Genomic DNA, 20,052 nt, shown 5'->3' with positions numbered 1-20,052 from the left:
GATGGACAAATTCAGTTTATGATATCTACTATAATGTAATGTTATCACATTGAGCAATTTGGAAAACAAACATTAACCAATAGATAATACAATACTGTAAACCTACCTTAAATGCCTTGAAACGAACACAAGAAAATAACAGTAACGCAGTACGTGAGGTCCCAAAGCTTGAGAAGCAATTCTTAGAACTGGGTCTCCTTGACTCACATCTCAGAACGTTTAAAATACTACGATAACTGATAAACCACACTGGCCAATGACTGCTCTGGTTTACAAATCAAAACTCCTCCTACTCTACATAGCAGACTGTGCCACTATCAGTAGGGGTACGATTATTTTCCGACAAGTGTCTAATTCTTTGTACACTCCTAATAACTTACAAATAAGTTTTATTTTGAAATGAATACAAAATACATCTAAGTGGCAGTGTCCTTAGAAGTGAAAGAAAAATTAGAATTAGGGGATTGAAAAATGGAGAAATGCTTAGATGTCCCCCTGTGAAAAGATGGACTATTCTTCTGGGAACTCCTAACAGAGTGAGTTATGCAGTGGGTGAGATAGCCTGCTCTGAAAGAATGTGGAAGTAAGAGGACGGGGACTGCCCGTGGAGTGATGACGTCAAGCCGTGGGAAGTGTGGCTACAAACTAAAAAAAGGAAAGACGTAATCGTAGGAAACTACATGTAATACAATCATGTAGTATTAGTTGACTCATCTATTCTTTTGTACATAGGTTAATTTCGTTGTACCCATGTATTTGTGTGTACATGTATATCTACAATGTACATGCAGTCTTTTGTTGTCACGGTCAATAAAGTTCTCTCGTATAACACTAGAAACTGAAACATGACAAAACAGTTAAATGTAATAATATACATGTATAGTGCCTGTTTCCTCATGACTTTTCTCTATCTGGACGATGCCTGATCATCATGATGGCAATGTTTTCTTCATTTTGCAGCAAAGGTTTTGCAATCTACAGAAGGTTTTAGGTACTAGGTGGTTTGGAAAGAAAAGGGGTATGTAAAATGGTCTTTAATGGTCATAGGTCCGGACTCGGTTCTTGACTTTTAGGTTTTTTTGGACTTGAACCTAAACTTTCTTACAAGTCCGGATCCAAGTCCAGTGAACCGGTACGCAGCACTACTCTGGAGCAAAGCCAAGTTTACTTTGGGGGATGTTGTTGTCAAGAAAATTAAAGACAATGACCACAAAAAAAACATGTTTTTACTTTCATTGACAACCATGATCAATCCATTTTTTCAACAAATAATCGTATGCTCATGGGGTTGTCACTCTACCCCCCCCCAAAGAAAAACAAAAGTTTTGAAAACACATCAGTTTTGAAAATTAGGTAGAAAAAGTGCTACTTTCTCTATCATCAATTGTCTTTTTTAAGTTACACTCCACAATTTTTAGGCCTGACTCACAAGGGTCTATCAACACCAGATAAATAGTCTGATGTAAGGAACCCATTTCCTGTGACGAAGGCTTTTGGTGAGTAAGGTAAGTGTATCTGTGTTGTATTGTGGTATCTCTAATGTGAAAGGCATTCAGTTCAGTTTTTAGGGCTCGGAAACCAATTTTTTAAGAGACAATATTCTAGTCATTTATCTACATACTAAGTTGAAACCACAGTATCCCAATGTACAAATTGTATACCCCCATGGAGCAAAATACCCTAAATTCTGAAGGAAAATGGTTACTGGAAGGGCCCTTGGCTGAATTTAGGGTACCACCCAGAAAATTAAGGACTCATCTACATGTAGGGGCTTGTTTCTGCAGTTTTAAAAGCCCAAAGTATGAAATGCTGACTCAAATGTGCTAAAAAAAAAAAATTAAATGTGAAGCAGTATGTGTCAATATCACAAAGATTGCTTTATTCAGAATACTTCTAGTTTTGCTGCCCTGAAATCGCATTGGATGCCTTTAACACTGGTATGTACATTATTGAAAAAGGAATCAATAAATAAGCCTACAGGTACCATCCGGATTTTGCTCCCCTATGTTAAAAAAATTATTTTTTTTTTAGCATAGAGGACCCAGACTATCATAGAATGGCCATGCTTAATTTTGGTCTACTCAACCCACAGCCTATAATTGAATGAGCTGTAAGGAAATGAACAAGTTGACATTTTTAATGTTACATCAACAGATGAGTCATGGGGAAAATGATTCAGGAAATTAATAACCAGTCAAAACAATCATCTTGAGTAGGAAGTGGGTTAGATACAGCTCAGTGTCTGTCATCAGTTCATTTCTTACCTCATTTAGAACAAGGAAGTGAAACTCTGTGTGCATAATTTTTGCTACTCTCATAGCAGAGGTTAGGGTTTTGAGTAGCCTGGTTACCAAACCTATTATAGCTCCCGAGTCCTACATCCTCTCCGCTATTTGCGGAGAGGATGTAGGACTCGGGAGCTATAATTTGCGGAGAGGATGTAGGACTCGGGAGATATAATAGGTTTGGTAACCAGGCTAGGTTTTGGGTTATTTTGGCTGTTTGTAGACTTTTGTTTTGGTGTTTTTAGACTTTTTTTATTGGGGTTCTTTTTTGCACTGGAATTTTTCTTTCACCCAACCCAACCTCTGCCGGCACTCACCCCGGGACGGGGCAAACCTATTCAAGAAACGTGACAGTGCTCCTCCCCGGGAACCATCAAATTTATCATTAGGATTACTGTGGTGGATTAACAGTCAGAAAGGCATTTTTCAAGCGTTTCGGAGCAAAAATCCGGATGGTACACAGGCTAAATTTGAGTTGAGTGAAAGAAAAATTCCAGTACAAAAAGAAACCCCGATAAAAAAGTCTAAAAACGTGCCAAAAATAACCCAAAACCCTAACCTCTGCTTGGAGAGTAAATTTTTGCTACCCCATGCACTGCAACAATTATTTTAACCACTGTGAGAGTGTTTTTGTAGTACATGTAACTGCTACAAAAATAGTCAATGCTGTTACAGTAACACCATAAAGGTCCAAAGGCCCCTAGGGATCTCAACACACATCATAAGGCACGTGACTGAAGGCACGCAGCTTTAAATATCAGCAGAAGATTTGGCTTAGGTTTCCTGAAGAATTTTAAACCCTGTTGGGGACTGGCCTGATAGCATTTGACCCTAGAAGGCAAGAAGCCATTATTGGCAACATGAATATTTCTGTTTTATATATGTTCTAGAGAGAGGGGATAGGTCTGACCGTAGTATATGTATGTTGGGAAAAGTAATTATGTACATGTACAATGTACAATGTTTGTGGGTATTGGGGGAAAGTGACTATATAATATATATACATGTACATTGTACTTAGTATATCTTGTTTTCAGTGCTCTAGCAAGTCAGATCAAATTCTGTCAGCCCAGGTTCACGACTGGACCTGGGGGGGGAGAGTGCTCACTATTTAGGGGGTCCAGGATCAAATTTTGGATTTCCAAGCCTTTGAAAACACAATTTCCAACATTTTGAGGGGCAAATTATGGGGTTGAGAGTGGTTCTTGGTGGCCCTTTTGGATGTTTTTATATTTTTCCCTAAGATTTTCGTCAATTGTATCCATCTAGGTTGAAGGATTGGTTTGAAAAAAGTTCCTTCTCACATCACAAAGACGGAAAATGGGTGCTGGCTATAGCTAGAGCCCTGCTTGTTTTGCTGCCTCAGTCCCCAGGAGGTCCCTGGGGGATAGCTATCTGTATTTAGCCCACCCTTGTTAGGAGGGGGAGGAGGGATCATATCATCCCTCATTTCCTGCCTCATTAACTAGATTAACTATTATGGACTCATACTGTAAGTAAGTTGTTCATTCAGAAGTGCAGTAGAAAGTCTTTTTCTTGGGAAACCTTTAGGACGTAGAATGTCCAGACTGTGCATGATGTACAAAATGACTTATAAACTGGTGGACGTGCCAACCACTAAGTATCTGATACCAGCCCAGAAAAGAACAAGAAACAGTCATGCCTTCAAATATCAGAGTTATCAACCAAGAATTGAGGTGTTCAAAAATTCATATTTTCCCAGCACTATCGTAGACTGGAACTCGTTGCCACCAAGCACAGTTGGGGCATCATCACTAGAAAGCTTAAAACATCTCCTGCAATTAAATGTGCAAAGATTGAGTGTAACAAGTCGTTCGGTGTGATATAGCAAGCTGCCGCCGAGCCGCATGCCTGTGAAGCTGGCGTGTTGCGCCGAAGGTCGGTTATACCGGCTATACAGATACAGAAGCTGGTGCGTTGCGCCGAAGGTCGGTTATACCGGCTAAACAGATACAGATACAGAGGATGTGCAAGCCAGCATATGGGCCACCCACTATCCATAGAACTTGCCTGTGCTTTCCAGTATTATACTCTACTTTCCAAAGTTTCGTGCTAAATGACTTAGAAATGGCCTTGGCAACCACATGAATGACCACATAACACGTTTGGCATTTCTGTACATGTACATGTGTCATAATGTCTGCCAACCCGAAATTGAATCCCAGCATGGTGGTCAGATCTGCATCTTTGGAGTGGGGCCAAGATTCAATACACAGGGAAAAGTACAAAAGTAAGTGCATATAATCAATTTAGGTTTTTACCATGGTCAATGCTAACTGAAGGAGGACATATATCAGGGCTCAAAATACTGGGTGCATGTGCACCTTGGTGCACCCAAATTTGGAGCTGTGCACCCAGTTTTTTTCTGTGAATGCACCAGTGTACCCAAATATTTTCTAAATAGGTTTAACGTATGTCAAGGTGTTAAATGTGTAGTAGTTACAACATATTCTAAAGTGTCAGAAAAAAGAATACAATGATCATTGTTATTATAATCATAGTATTTTTCTTGAAAGAAACATACTTATAGTTTTTGCTGACATTCTACAATGTACCTACATGTATCTTATCTTACATGGTGCACCTAAAATCATAGTATTTTTCTTGAAAGAAACATACTTATAGTTTTTGCTGACATTCTACCTATCTTATCTTACATGGTGCACCTAAAATATTTTTTGTGCACCCAATTTTTTAGGTTGGGTGCACCAGTGCACCTATTCCCAAAAATGAATTTCGAGCCCTGTATATACATGTATATGTGTGTATACATGGATGTATACAAAAGGTTAAACTTGTTACTAGCTGTCAACATTGTACTAAAAAAAACTTGAAATGCTTCAATTCTAACTCGAAGTTCAAAGTTTATACCACTTTGAGTTTGAGTGCAGAAACTTTCTTGACCTTCCTTCCAAATGGTTATCAGAAGTGCTCCAGTCTGATTAAAACTCTGATAGCATCTCCCTTTATCTTGATACTCTCCTCTGGGACCTTCTAAAGCTGTTCTTTATCTCTCAGTGATTAGGTCCAGAGGCACAGTTCTAACTCAATAGATGATCTGGTTACCTCTGGTAGCCTATCTTGTCTTTATCTTTCTACTATCTGTGCTTTCACCCTTTTAGTTTTAGGCCCGATTTAGACTAGAAACGGTATACCGTTTCGAAACGGTACGAAACGTTTCGCCACAGAAAACGGTTCGTCTTTAGACACAGGGGCGGAAGTGTTTCGGGCCGCCCTTGGCGCAGGATGTTTCTGACCCACAGTGACCTATGATGACCTCCCCGAACCACTTCTACGGTTTGCCTCATTGGCCTTACGATACTTGTGTTTCAGGGCCTTGAACTTCGCCCGAACCTGCTTTGGGGTGCATAAATACCCCTCAGCCGCCAGCCCGTCCACAAGCATCTGTATGCCCTCCTTATTACGCGAGGTCTCCAAGCGGGATTGTATAGTTTGATCGGCCCACAAGATGATCAAGAAGTGGGTCTCATCTTGGGTCCAGACCCTCCCCTGGCCTTCTACCATCCCTCCAGACGTAAAGGATAACAAAAATTCGAGAAATACATGATAAAATGGCGAAAATGGACACAATCGAATATGGCGCGAATCTACCAGAAAATGGACGTGCGCGGGGTTATTAGCATGTGATTAGCATATGACATGTGACCTGGTTTACCGTTTCAAGAAACCCTTTGTCTTTAGACCTAGCAAAAAGCGTTTCGGGCCCCCCGCTAAAGGGTTCTGAAACGGTCGAAAACCACGATGGAGGTGGTTTTCGGAAACGGTCCGCGAAAACCCATAACAAACCGTTTTTTCCTCTTTAGACCGGGAACGGTTAACCGTTCCGAAACGTTTCCCTGGCCAAAACCCCTTAAGCGTTTCTAGTCTAAATCGGGCCTTAGAGAGGTAATTTAATCAGTAGTACATCTTCATGTCTTTTCTGATTTAGTACAGTCAAACTCATGTAACTTGTAAGACGACCACTAAGGGGACCAAGGAAAAGTAGTCTTCTTATATAGGCCACACCAATTAAATTTGGTTCTGGGATTTTTCCAGAAAAAATATGACACGACAGGGCGAAAAAAATAATAACAGGTCAAGGCATCCTACTATAGCCCAAAATGAAACGACAGTGGACAGGGGCCATGGAGTAGGCACAAAAGGCTCTGTTAATATTCAAACAATGAATTTTGAACTTTTAATCAAACCACTTCATTCAATGCAGTGGTTTGATTAAAAGTTCAAAATTTGATAGATGGAAAAACTGTAACAACTGTTGGGGGGGGGGCAAAATATGAGCATTTTTGAGCTGATACAGAATCTTTTTTTTTTTTTTGCAAATCAGAAAAAACAAAAAAAGAAGAGGTGAATCCATGAACCAACAAATTAAATTGGTGTGGCCAATTTCATTAAACTTTCTCGCTATAGTTATAAAAAAAACTTCCTTCACAGTGGTACTGTGGCTTTACAGTCTAAAAGGACAGATTGTGCTATGCAGCCCCCATTGCTGTTGCTGGTAAGAAATAAATATATGCGCTAAGAGTAAGAGCTGGCTAAGAGTGAATTATCTTTTGAGTGAATATGGTCCATGTATGTTAGCAGGGCCATGTTATGATACTGTTCCCACTACAAGGGTCACTGCCCTGTAACTTGTTGTGTCACAGACATCTGCCAACTCTTGTTAGTGTCAGCCAGGGTGATAGAGGTCACAACCAATTCCTGACTATGGGGTGTGCCTTGAATTTCAAACATCTGCCAGCCTGCCTATATTTGCCATGTTGTGCTTTACACTGACAAAAAATAACTTACACAACAACAAAATATAAAAGGGAGTTAAAACAAAGTTAGAACTGACTAGAACACCTACATGTATGATTTGCTGTGTGTTTTCTTTTAGAAATGGCCTTTGTTTTCAATAAAACAAACAAACAAATATCTGTGAGAAATTACGACTGGATGGTTTGTACCTTATTGTACTTATCAAGCCATAGCGATAATTTTAAGGACACGTTGTCAATGTCATTTACATGTACATGTACCATAATAATAAATGATTATACTGTAATCTGCAGCTGCAGTACCATCTTTACCCACTAGGTGGTGTTGGGCCTAGGGACAAGAGAACATTTAACCTGAAAAAGTAGTTCGCACTGTACATGTACAACTAACCTAAAATAATTCTAACCCGGCCATTTTAGTGATTAAATTTAAGTTAAGCTCCCACTTCTACCAATACAGGCAAGGTGGCAAAATAAGGAAATCAGTTTAATATACTGATCAACAAAGCATGGTGATTCACACAACTTGCAGTACCATTGCCTGCCATTAGGAGGCATTGTGGCATGGAGAAAGATTCCTAGACAAATTTGATCATTCAATAGTACGGTAATTTTCCTAGAGGGATAGCCATAGGTAGTAACATACATGTACATGTATACATACTCTCTTTGCTTCCAAACTTTTCCATGTGTTCTTCACTGGTTGTGATTTCAATCAAAGAACTGTATACATGATAAAAGATACAGTATGCTCTAACAATAAAGTACAATTATGTAATGTAAATTCTGCAAAGAATTGCAAAGCTTACCCTTGACTTTGGTGTGGTCTTCATTCCAAGAGACGGCTGGCTTCTTGACTGTAACAGGGCAAAAAAATGTTATGAGACGCTGGTCAAATTTCTACCCAAACTTCAAAGGGTTGAATCAGATTTATGTCATGGAACTAAGCAACTAACTGAAGGAACAAGTAAAAACTGTCCTAAAACTGATAAAAAGAGGTTTTTAGTCTAAAGCATGCATTTTCTGACAGAAAATTTCATGTGAGGCTGGTCAAATTTCTCCCAAACTTCAAAGGATTGAATCAGGTCTATTTCATGAAACATTTGAAATGATTTAGAGAAATACGTAAGGCAAGACTGTCCTAAAACTGCTAAAAAAGAGGTTATAAGTCTAAAGCATGCATTCTTGGTACATATGTAGGTACATATCTTACCTGTTCTAACATAGTAAATACCATCCTTCCTAGCGTTACCACCTAGACTTCCTACAACCGTTGCCTGTTTGTCTACAGATCTGTTCCCAGAGCTTCTGCCTTCTCTATTACTGAGTAAATTAGCTTTTCAACTGCCAAAATGCAAATCAGGCTCTAAACCGGGTCCCGGCACATCTGAGTAAACCGTGTGTCTGTTATCAGGTCCTGAAGGTTTGGTCTGAGCGGTTCAGTGTCACGTGAAGACCCAGACAGGAAGAATGTGGGTTTACCTGTTACTGACAAGGTGCGACTTGGCAGGGGCTTGAATGGTTTACTGATCACGAGGTCACTTTCTTATCATTTTGTAGAGACTAACAGTGAAGTTGACAGGAGACCTTACTTTAGAAAACTCTTTAGAAAAAAACTAAAGAATTCTGCATTACTTTAAAAGAAAAAAAATCTCTAACGACTTGACTCCACACTTCTTTGAAACTCTTAGTGAAACAAGTACATGTACTAAAACTCACACCTTGTTAAATCAACATCATAATTTATGATACTATATTTCAGTTACTGGACCAGGTATAATCTTTCAATCCATGGAACCAGTCCTTCCTTAGGCTGAAGTACCAGTATCTTGATATCTTTTCTACTGACTTTCTCAACAAAAATTGAATGTAGTGACATTGTCAGAAAAGGAAACCCAAACAATAAGAACCCAACAGTGGTCCAGACATCAGGTATGTCACATCTTCCTGTTAATTGTTATACCTGTTGATGTCTACATGACATGTAGGTGTAAGAAGCATGGCTTCATTGTACAATCACATTTTCTACATAGTATTACCTGCAGACAAATTTATATGCACCAGTCAGAATTTAGGAAGTATGGATCATACTAAAATCTGTTCAAAAACATCAGCAGCACAGCCCCAATTTTATCTGCACTAACCTAGCCTGCTCATATGCAGGACTGGTGGTATTTCAAGCCCTGACAATATTAAGTATATGGTGTACACATGTATGTTACATGCAGATTTTATTTCTACAAAAATTCATTGTCAAAAGTTAAAAGACTTTTTCACACTGATCACTCACCTTCTTTTCAGTGTTTCACAGTCATAATTTATTATAAACTCATCAAAAGGGTGATTCTGTAAACATTTCAAATGCAGACAGTGCTGTTTTTAATAACAATGAGGATTTCCCTTCAGTAGAATTGTTGTTCATAAGGGTATTGTGGTTGGTCTTGTGAAGACAAAACTAGCTCCAACTGGTTCACACTGACATTTGGTGTGTGGTACATGTAGGTGGAGACTGAGGTTTGCCCAGACGTGAGGTATGTGATATCTTCCTGTCAAGTTGACCTGCGGTTACCTATTTACCACCAAGCATGACCTGGCAGGGTTACTGTAAGGCCCGATTTACACAGGGCAAAAATATATTTTTGCAGCGTCAAACAATGTGCGGCGCCAAGTCCTTTTCTTCCTAGTTGTTACAGTTATTCCATCTTTCAATGCAGTGGTATCATTAAAAGTTCAAAATTCATTGTTTAAATTTTGAACCAGCCTGTTGTGTTGACTTCATGGCTCCTATCGTACCATGGGCCATTAATAGGATGCCTAGGCCTGTTTTTATAATTTTTTTTTCGCCCGCCTGCTCCATTATTTTTCTAGAAAAATCTGTTAACCAAGAAATTAAATTGGTGTGGCCTAAGTAGAAGTCTTTACAACAAGACCACTAACTGATAGATGGCTTCCTTCCACTTTGTAGACCATCTCATATGTCACCACTTCAGTTTGGCACTGGTAAAATGATAAAAACCTTTCTCATGAGTATTGTTTGCAGTGTTTCTAACTGGTTTAAGTCTGCAAACTTGTCTAAGGCATTTTTATCACAGCTGTGAGACAGTTGTGGTCTTAACATTAGAGGTTTGTTATTTTTAAAACTTATGTTTTTTTTATACAAACAAGGAAGAATATGCCATTGGCAAGATCATCCTGAGAGTGACACATTTACTGTATGACTGAATGACACTGTCTTATCTTTTCAGTAAGACCACACCAATTTAATTTGTTGTTTCTCTTTTTTTTTTCAGAAAAAATATGGAGCGACAGGGCGAAAAAAAAAAAACAGGCCTAGGCACCCCATGATAGAAATGTTATATATGAGCCATGAAGTGAACATACCAGGCTGGTTTATAATCAAAACAATAGATTTTAAAACTCTAATGAAACAAAATTGCATTGTTAGATTGAAAAACTTAAACAACTAGGAAGAAAGAACTTTCTTCAACCATTGGGACCAAAATATGTCTTTCATTGAGCATTTTGCAGTTAATTTGGAAGATTTTTTTTTTTTGCAAATCAGCAAAAAATGGACAAGGCGAATCTGAGAAACAACAAATTAAATTGGTGGGGCCTAAAGTACATTCGAAATGTGTTTGTAATCTAGTATGAAGTTAAGTTGTCTGGTTTAGTGTCTCCTCACCTTCTGTGAGACGCTGCTTCTCCTGATGATCCCCTGGGCTGCAAACCTGTACTCCTGCTCCAGACGTTCATATTGGAGCTTTATACGACTGTGGAGAACACAAAAACCAGGACACATTAAGGTACGGATCTCAAAATACAATGACTGTTACAATAAATGTTTGAAAAGCTATTATTTGTCTCGGGCAATTAAAGGCATTCAGCATGCTTTGAATTCTAAAATCTAATCTGCTGCTAGAAGAAAAAATATTTACCTGTGATTTAACTGCTGTCTTTCTAGATCTGAAACCTGTGGACAAATCATAAGACACACTTTATCACACGAAAATACACTGAATTGCATTTACATTTATACCTTGATATATATCATGACAAGATTTTTAAAAAGAAAATAGCAACAACATTCTAATTAGAAAAATATTTGTATGATTGTAAAATACATGTAATTTACTTCCACTTTTCAACATATTTGGCAATTATCTCACATTTCTGATATTTATGATTGGCACTGAAGCATCCCACATGAGGCACACTGAGTTTGTATTGCCACCACAAACTAAGGATGTAAACAAACATGGCTAACAGCTTTGTTTCAAGCTTTCAGACAGACCTGTTCTGGGTTGATGTCTCCAGGACAGCTGAGGCGCTGCAGTGCACCCATCTCCCGCTGGAGGGCCAGCAGCTTCCTGCGCTCTGCATCCAGCAACATGCTGGTCACCTGTACAGGGACACAGGGCCAGGCTGGTTACTTACTGTGGTTTGTCAAGGATGGAAGTATAATTCATAGTCTTTGTCTTTGTGGCCAGTCCATACTAGTGATGCATACAGGTTCACTGGACTTGGATCCGGACTTGTAAAGTAAGAATGTTTAGGTTCAAGTCCAAAAAAAACTAAAAGTCAAGAACCGAGTCCGGACTTATTACCATAAAAGACCATTTCACATACCCCTTTTCTTTCCAAACCATCTAAAACCTTCCGTAGATTGTAAAGTCTTTGCTGCAAAACAAAGAAAACATTGCCATCAGGCATCGTCAAGTACCGGCCTCCATGTTATGTGGCCAAAGTTTCACCTAGACAACATTGCAAGGTTGCCAACGTGCAATTTTGTATATGCCACGGGTTTAGGTCCAGACTTACAAGTCCGGAACTGAACCTAAATCTCTGGACTTGAATCCAGACCTGAACCTAAAATTGGGTTTAGGTATGCAGCACTAGTCCACACTGGGACCAATAACAGTAGTAGAAACTTCTACATATAACATTGTAGAATTGTACTTGTTAGTCACACCCAGGCTTACACATCGACAAACACAACAACAACAGCACCTGCACTAAGTTGGGTAGATCTTATTGCAATACACCATCCTTTCAACAGGGGGAGCACATTCACACTGCATAGGGTAGGGCCAGGGATATGGCTTATTATATCATATATGTCTTCTGTACAAATACATTGAAAAGTTGCCAATAAAAAATATATGAATTAAACATCCCTTTTATATATTGTTGTCCTTTACATCATTCTGTATTCTAGCAAACATACAGAATAAAACATAATTTAATAATTTATTGTTCTTAACTTTTAAGTTTTGAAGTTACATAATATCGTATCATCTAGCAATTAAACATCCATACATGGTCCAGCACCGGAATTACAAACTTTTAGGAATTCTGATTCAATAAAAGTGTACATCAAATTTTTCCCAGAGATGCCCTGAACCACAGACCTGACTTAGACATGCCCGACAGTGTGATCTCATGCATGTTAATGAGGCGGAAGCATACGTTTTCCACTCTCTGCACGTTTGCGATGAATCATCTATTATACATTATAGATGCTGTACAATAACGCCCTGCGGTAAATCTCTTCAATAGGACCTGCCCTTCACACACGACAGATTACAAAACTGGAGAAGTATGATATTCCTTAACTGCAGTTAGTGCTGCATACCGGTTCACTGGACTTGGATCTGGACTTGTAAGAATGTTAACTATAATAGGTTCAAGTAAAAAAAAAAAACCTAAAAGTCAAGATCCGAGTCCGGACTTATTACCATAAAAACCATTTCACATACTCCTTTTCTTTCCAAACCACCTAAAACCTTCCGTAGATTGTAAAATCTTTGCTGCAAAATGAAGAAAACATTGCCACCAGGCATCATCAAGTACCAGCCTCCATGTTATGTGGCCAAAGTTTCACCCAGACAACATTGCAAGGTTGCCAACATGCAATTTTGTATATGCCATGGGTTTAGGTCCGGACTTACAAGTCTGGAACTGAGCCTAAATCTCTGGACTTGAATCCAGACCTGAACCTAAAATTGGGTTTAGGTATGCATCACTATATAACTGCAGTACCTTCTAAGGTAGCCATTTGGTTGTATTGATTTTGTATTATATTGCATTTTTATCATATTGGTGTTAAGCAGCAGGGAGAAGGTTAACTACTCCCTCCGGGGAATGAACATGCAATAAAGTTTCATCAATGACAGTCCCCTGAAACTTTTGTAGACCACTGTAAAAGACTTTGATACAAGATTAAAACCTTCAGGCATTTTCCAGAAATTAGATTATATAATTATATTTACTAATATATAATGTAATTCCTGATTTTGTTCACAGTAACTTTATGTTCACGTGTTTTTACGGTCACTTCTGTACCGTGAGCTTGTGATTACCATTAACAAATTAATCACCAACTTTCTTTATTTTCTCCACCTGTCACCACAGTGAACATATGATTCCATCAACACCTCCATTTTAAAATTCATAAAATTATGTTATTTTTTATTTTCCTCCTGTGTTAGTATAGCTTTAGTTGGCTGGTATTATTTTGTTTATTTCTTTTGTTTGTTTATTCTATTGTACCTTTGTATTTGGATCCATGGTATATGATTGTGTTATCTTTTGTGTTATTGTTGGTTTATTTGTTATTTTGTAAATGAACAATAAAAAATGAAAAAAAAAACACCTCCATTTTTCTCAGACCACAAACTTTCGCTACGCATGTAATTCTTACCAAACTGACACTAACACACTCCAGTTTCAGGAGTCAGAACGATTCTGGTTCAAACCATGCAATGACTGCTATGAATATGTGTTGACGATACAATAAATCACTTGACACTGGCCATACATTAAACATTACTATTATGTCAGGAACTGCACAGAAGGGAAATGGGGCATTCAGTCTGAGCAGTCAAGTGGTAACGGGTCGTTTAAATGTCACCAGCCTCGCCCATAAACCTGTCATGGAGACCTATAAATGATGCATCGCGGGTTACACACGCTGGGTGTGGAATAACACATGAAATCTGTGCCATATTGTCATGATCAAACAATGTCAATGTCAGAGGCAACACTGTGGGTACAGATTCAAATGTGACCTTATGTAATGAGCGATTGATTGAGTACTCAGGGCTCGAAATTAGAGGTGGTCCAATGGCCACTGACCACAAAAATTTAGGCTAGGACAACTAAAAAGACACTCTATGGTACAATAGAAAAATAATCAACATCAGAATGTCAGCCCTTAATTTGTTTATAAGGTACACGTCCCGACTTTTGGATCTGGAAAGGTCTCCCTGAATTTCCTGTCTACTCTGCTCTAATCTATATTATTATTATTTATAGAAATGGAAGTGAACATAAGCAAAATAAAGTTTAAGTCATACCATACTTCCAAAAAACAGGTTGGGACAGTCCATCCTCACTTCGGGACAATTGAAATTTATTGTAACAGTTGTGACAGTGCCGGGACAATAGGAAGAAATGTTAATTTCGAGGCCTGGTACTATACTAGTACTGTAATTCACTTTATGATGTTCACGGTAGCAAAATTTCACGGTCTGAGAAAAATGGACGTGTTCACGGAACTATATATTCACAGTGCGACTGGTGCAGGAAAAAGAAAGTCCAGGAATTATTTGTTAACTGTAACGATAAATTCATGGTACAGAAGTGACAGTGAAAACACACTTGAACATGATATTAAATGATAATACTGGGAAGAAATCAGGAATTACAGTATACAGGTATTTTCAAACTGTAACTACTATCTCTGAGTCAATGATATGAAACTACTAGTCACTGTCACAGTGATGATGATTTGCCCGCCTTGTTTTATTCGCCCAATCCCATTAACTTTATGGTCTACGGAGGATGCCATCCACAAAATTTACTTGCTGTGGACAATATCAACAGAAGGTGAGTCTAATACATTTTGTACCAACTATGTATAGACACACCCTGCATCAGGCTTTTAGCTAGGGGGGCGTCCGGGCGTCTTTTGGACGCCCTGTACTGAAAATAAGAAGAAATTGGACGCCCTACTTTTTTGTAGGACGCCCCAAAGACGGCCTATTTTTTTTTCCACCATTGCTTTTCAAAATTAAGGATTTTATTCCAATATTTCCCCGATAAATGTGCTCGTCATTCCAGTTTTCTTCGGCCGAGCGGCGTGGATCGAGCCCTAATAATCGCATGGATCGGGCCGCTATTCATTCCATTGTCGGCACAATCTTGTGAAGTGTCGATGAATTGTCGATCTCGCCATGATGCCACAACTAAAACCTGTCATTGGTACAAAATCAGACACCCCGCTGGCATTTCTCAACACAATTTTCATGTAAAAAATAAACAACTCCGACTGTCAAAGTGCGCCGATTTCAAAAAAATCCCGACCGCATGGTCGCGGCACGCTGCGCTACTATCGGCAGCTCTGACGGAAAAATAATTCGTCCCCGGAAGAAATGTTACGCATAAAAATAACAACATTACCTATTCCTTTTGCACTGTCAACCAATTTCCCATTATAGATCTCCCACGAGACATTCCACATTGAGATCCAGTCAATAGGTCATTAATATTGGGCATTATAATAACAGATGGGGACTAGTGGGGCAATAAAGTTGACACCAATGCTACATGAATCATCCCTTAAATGTCGGCTCAACAGATATTCACAAAAGATAACCTGTCATCAGGCCACCTTTGATCAGGTAACAATTACAGTACCTATAGAAGAGACGTTTAGTTATAATGGTAAAATACAGGTAATAACTTTTAAAGGCATATAATTTCACGGTAGCAAAATAACAAAAATTGTGGATGAGGAAGTCTGATGTTTACAAAATTTTACTGACATTTTTTAGCACATCATTTTTAGACTTGAAGCTTTCGAAAATGCCCCAAAACAACCTACATTGAGGAATCCCTTTGTTTGGGGGTACCACCCATAAATAGCTGGATCTATTTAGTACATGTATGAGAGAAATATCCTCTTCAATTGTATACATTTTTAAATTCCTTAGGTTTAGATATTTACGATGTCGATAGCAAAGAAAAATTCATATTTCCCATGCAACTAGATACATGTAAGCCATATATTGTAAGTTCCATCTGTTCTTACACCGAGTACAACAGTCTTTAGATTGAGGCGAGAAGAAGCTGAACCTGTACATACTAGTTAATATGCTAATAGTATATAGACGTAGTAAGATACCAGACTTGCATCATTGTTTGTACATAGAACTTCACCATGACCTGTCTTTAGTTGGTAAGGGCATAAATGTACAATAAAGGGCTTTTATTCATTCATTAGGCCACACCAATTTAATTTCTTGGTTAACGGATTTTTCTTGAATAATAATGGAGCGGGCGGGCGAAAAAAAAATAAAAATAAAAACAGCCCTAGGCATCCAATTATGGCCCAAAGTGGTATGCTAGGAGCCATGAAGTCAACACACCAGGCTGGTTCAAAATTTTGACAATGAATTTTGATTTTGTAATGATACCATTGCATTGAAAGATGGAATGACTTTAACAAGAATGTAAAGGACTGTTTTCAATTGTTCACGGCAAAATACGAGCATTTTGCAGTTGATTCTCAATTTTTATTTTTATTTGCAAATCAGAAAAAAATGAAGCAGCGAATCCGTTAACCAAGAAATTAAATTGGTGTGGCCTTATATCATAATAATAAATTTTGTATTATATTTTGTATTATTGTATTTTGTATTATAAAAGTATTAGAGCTTATTCCCCAGTCTGTACTTTTTTTTTAGCTTCTCTACCTCTCTACTTCTTAACTGCCTGACAGATGAGTACTCTGACAATATTAATGTGAAGTCTTGGATACAAATGATCCCCTACATGTAGATTGTGCTAAATGCCTGTCTGTGATCAATGGTGTGTCAATGGTCAGTATAATTTGTCCTGGGAATGGCCAATTTGGAAACCTGGTGACCCAAAAATGTCCACCTTGCCTCCCAAACATCTGTAACTCTTCAGAGATGGAAGTACAGTTAACTGCACTTTCCCCCACCCCCAACTAGGCTTAGTATGACAAATAACAGGCTATCAGTAAGATTAAGTGATGTGACAAAACTTGCATGCAGGTTTTGTAAGTAATTACAAATGTACATTGTGTGTACACATGCAGGTATAACTAATATTATATCATACCCGGACCGCGATAACGTTCGATAACGGGTTCCGGACCGGGCCGTACTTTACGGTACGGCCCGGGCTTTCATGGCTTCCATAGAATGATTTGAACGCGAATCCTAACTGCTTGTGCCACCTTTCGAAAATTCGAAAATACAGAATCCGGACGTTGGAATTGATGTTGTTACATTTTAGGGTTTAGTGGCACCAACTTTTGGCTCATCTTGTATTGAAAGGCATGTTTTCTTGGGTGGGTATGACATAAATAAAATACAACACGGTGTATTCCGCATCACCCTCGGTTCCAGCCCTCCCGCGAGTCAGATTGCCCTCCGGCGGCCGTTCCGATACGCTGTCAGGCCGATACCTTGGGCGATACGGAATACCTCGTGTTGTATTCTATATTGATATAACGTCCTTGGTACATAACTGAGTAACAACTAATTGTACAAAATTAATGTAGGTCATGCATGTACAGTATGTAATATGAATTTCAAACTAAATAAAATAAGGTTAATTCCACTGGCAACTTTGCTAGACCCATATAAGGGATATGATTACTGTACAGCCTTTGTTTGGATTTCCAAGAACTGACACTGCAATCGATAAAGTAGCAAGTGTATATGTTGTATTTTTAATAAAACATACAGTTTAAACATTCAGAATAAGTTACTTGACTGCATTCAACTGAAATCACTTTAGCATAAAATGCTTGTATCACATTTCTCTTGTGCTTTCATTTCAATTTGGAATCCCCTACTAATGTTATTTTGGGGCAGTCAAGCCCCCAAAACATAACAGTGCAAAGTTTGTTTAACAAATTGCTGACAATTGGGTGTCAACTGGCTGATGCTTATTTGATGAACCACAGTCAATTAATAGAACCAATAAAGGAATAGGGCTTGAATTAACAGGGGATAGAGTGGTCATTTGCAAAACAGACAGAACAGAGTTTGTTGAAGAGATTAGGCCACATCAATTTAATTTGTTGGTTCTCGGATTTTTTTCAGAAAAAAAATTAAGCGACAGGGGCGAAAAAAATAAAAATAAAAACATGTCTATATAGGCATCCTATTATAGCTCCAAATTCTACGATTCATTGGAGCCAAGAAGTCAACACAAAATTCTGGGTTAATATTTAAATAACGAACTTTTAACTTTTAATCAAACTACTGCATTGATAGATGGAAAAACTGCAACAACTAGAAAGAAAAGGACTTTCCTCAACTGTTAATTGGAAGCAAAGTATGAGCATTTTTTTAGTTGATTCAGTCAGAACCCAAATCTTTTTTTTTTTTTTTGCAAATTAGAAAAAAATGAAGAGGCGAATCCGAGAACCAACAAACTAAATTGGTGTGGCCTTCCTGCCCTGATCAGATACTTTTTCATGAGCAAAGCTTTTATAGCTAATTGCCCGTATCAGAGTTTCTGTCTGGGTTCTACTGTTTATACAAGGAACATACATGTATCAGTGACCTAGTTCAGTACTAATGTATGTATATGTGTGGAGTGATGGTTACCATTTTGTAGTAATAGAAAGTCTTTTCTTATCATTTTTTGATGAAATATTTGTGAAATATTGAAGCTGGGAATATGTAATGCAATATGGACATCAATTTGTACATTTATGGTACCATTAATTCTTACAATATGCTCCATTGCACATAGTAGAATGTACAATGTATATGCATCCTTTTCTACATTGTATATTTCTCTGAGCAGGTACTTCAAAAGTTTATCACATATTAACAAGTTAGTATTGTGTAGTTCTGAACATGAATCACCAAAAGTCATATTATAATACTTACTTGTTTACTTGTAACAACAGAGTGACAGAAATTCCCAAATAAGAAAAAAAGAATTAATGGCAAGGCTGCAGAAAATGTCTTACCACTGAATGTATGATCAATCTGAACCTCAGCTTCACTTGAAGCCAACCAATCTTTACATGACTCACTTACACATCAATCTACTTCACTCCAGGACCTACAACTATACTAAACCAGCATGTCAGCAGAATGTATTGGCGAAACCCAGATTTTCCCATTTTCGTCAGGTGTTTCATTCACGTTGCATCAGAATTTTTCCTGTTGCAGACAATATCTTTTCCAACAATATTTGAAAACTATAGACAGAATGTCATCCTTTAAAAATACGCGAATAGGACCTTAAATGAGGCATTTTTGCTGAAATGCTCCCTAAACCTGGGTACCAACCTCACTTTTACAGCCACATCTCTCTCTCCTCTTCCTGATGCTTTTCCTGTGTTTACCACTAAGAAGTGACAAGAAGGCTTTCTGCATCTTTCCCTGTTCAAAGTCCAGCTAACAGTGGAATTGTCGGTAACCAAAAAGAAGAAAAGGCCTCTAAAGAAGAGAAGTCTTCCCAGAACTCTATACCACCAGGAATGCACTCCTCAAAGGACGGTTTTTGACCAACCACTGACTACAGACAGTAGGCACCATGCAGAGAAAAAGAGCAGTTTGGTGGAAAGAATATGGAGTATTGTCTCATGGATTAAGAGGAAAATAATCGAGGCATCCTCATTGGATAGTGAGATTATTGTCTCTTGGATTAAGAGGAAAATAATCGAGGCATCCTCATTGGATAGCGAGGTCTTTCTGCATTCAAAACAAACAGCGATGAGAGAGGGATTGTTCAGAGCTGTTTGTTCCGATTAACTCGGGTGCAAATCACTGGAAAATTAACAGGGTGGGACGGGCATGAAGCGAACTGAAATTCCTTCTTCCTAGCAGGATTACAGTAAGACGAACTTCCTGGAGTTTTCCTCAGAAATAGAACTGATTTAAACGATACAGTAACTATATTGTGCAAGAATG

At 38.3% G+C, this 20,052-nt stretch overlaps 1 protein-coding gene across 1 annotated transcript in view; it reads right to left on the bottom strand.

Annotated features, from left to right (window-relative positions):
• Window positions 1–20,052, bottom strand: part of LOC109466223 (ras-GEF domain-containing family member 1B-like) — a 95,227-nt gene that overhangs the window by 50,679 nt on the left and 24,496 nt on the right. The window contains exons 3-6 of the mRNA XM_019763889.1: window positions 11,376–11,483; window positions 11,020–11,054; window positions 10,767–10,854; window positions 7,894–7,941 (exon numbers count right to left, since the gene is read on the bottom strand). Of these exons, the coding sequence (XP_019619448.1) occupies window positions 7,894–7,941; window positions 10,767–10,854; window positions 11,020–11,054; window positions 11,376–11,483 (279 nt within the window). The remainder of the gene's footprint in view (window positions 1–7,893; window positions 7,942–10,766; window positions 10,855–11,019; window positions 11,055–11,375; window positions 11,484–20,052) is intronic.

This window comes from Branchiostoma belcheri, unplaced genomic scaffold, assembly GCF_001625305.1.
Source record: "Branchiostoma belcheri isolate BF01 breed outbred unplaced genomic scaffold, Haploidv18h27 scaffold160, whole genome shotgun sequence".
Taxonomy (NCBI): Eukaryota; Metazoa; Chordata; class Leptocardii; order Amphioxiformes; family Branchiostomatidae; genus Branchiostoma; species Branchiostoma belcheri.
Note: the sequence above shows the minus strand (reverse complement) of the source record. Positions and strands in the feature narration are given on the sequence as shown.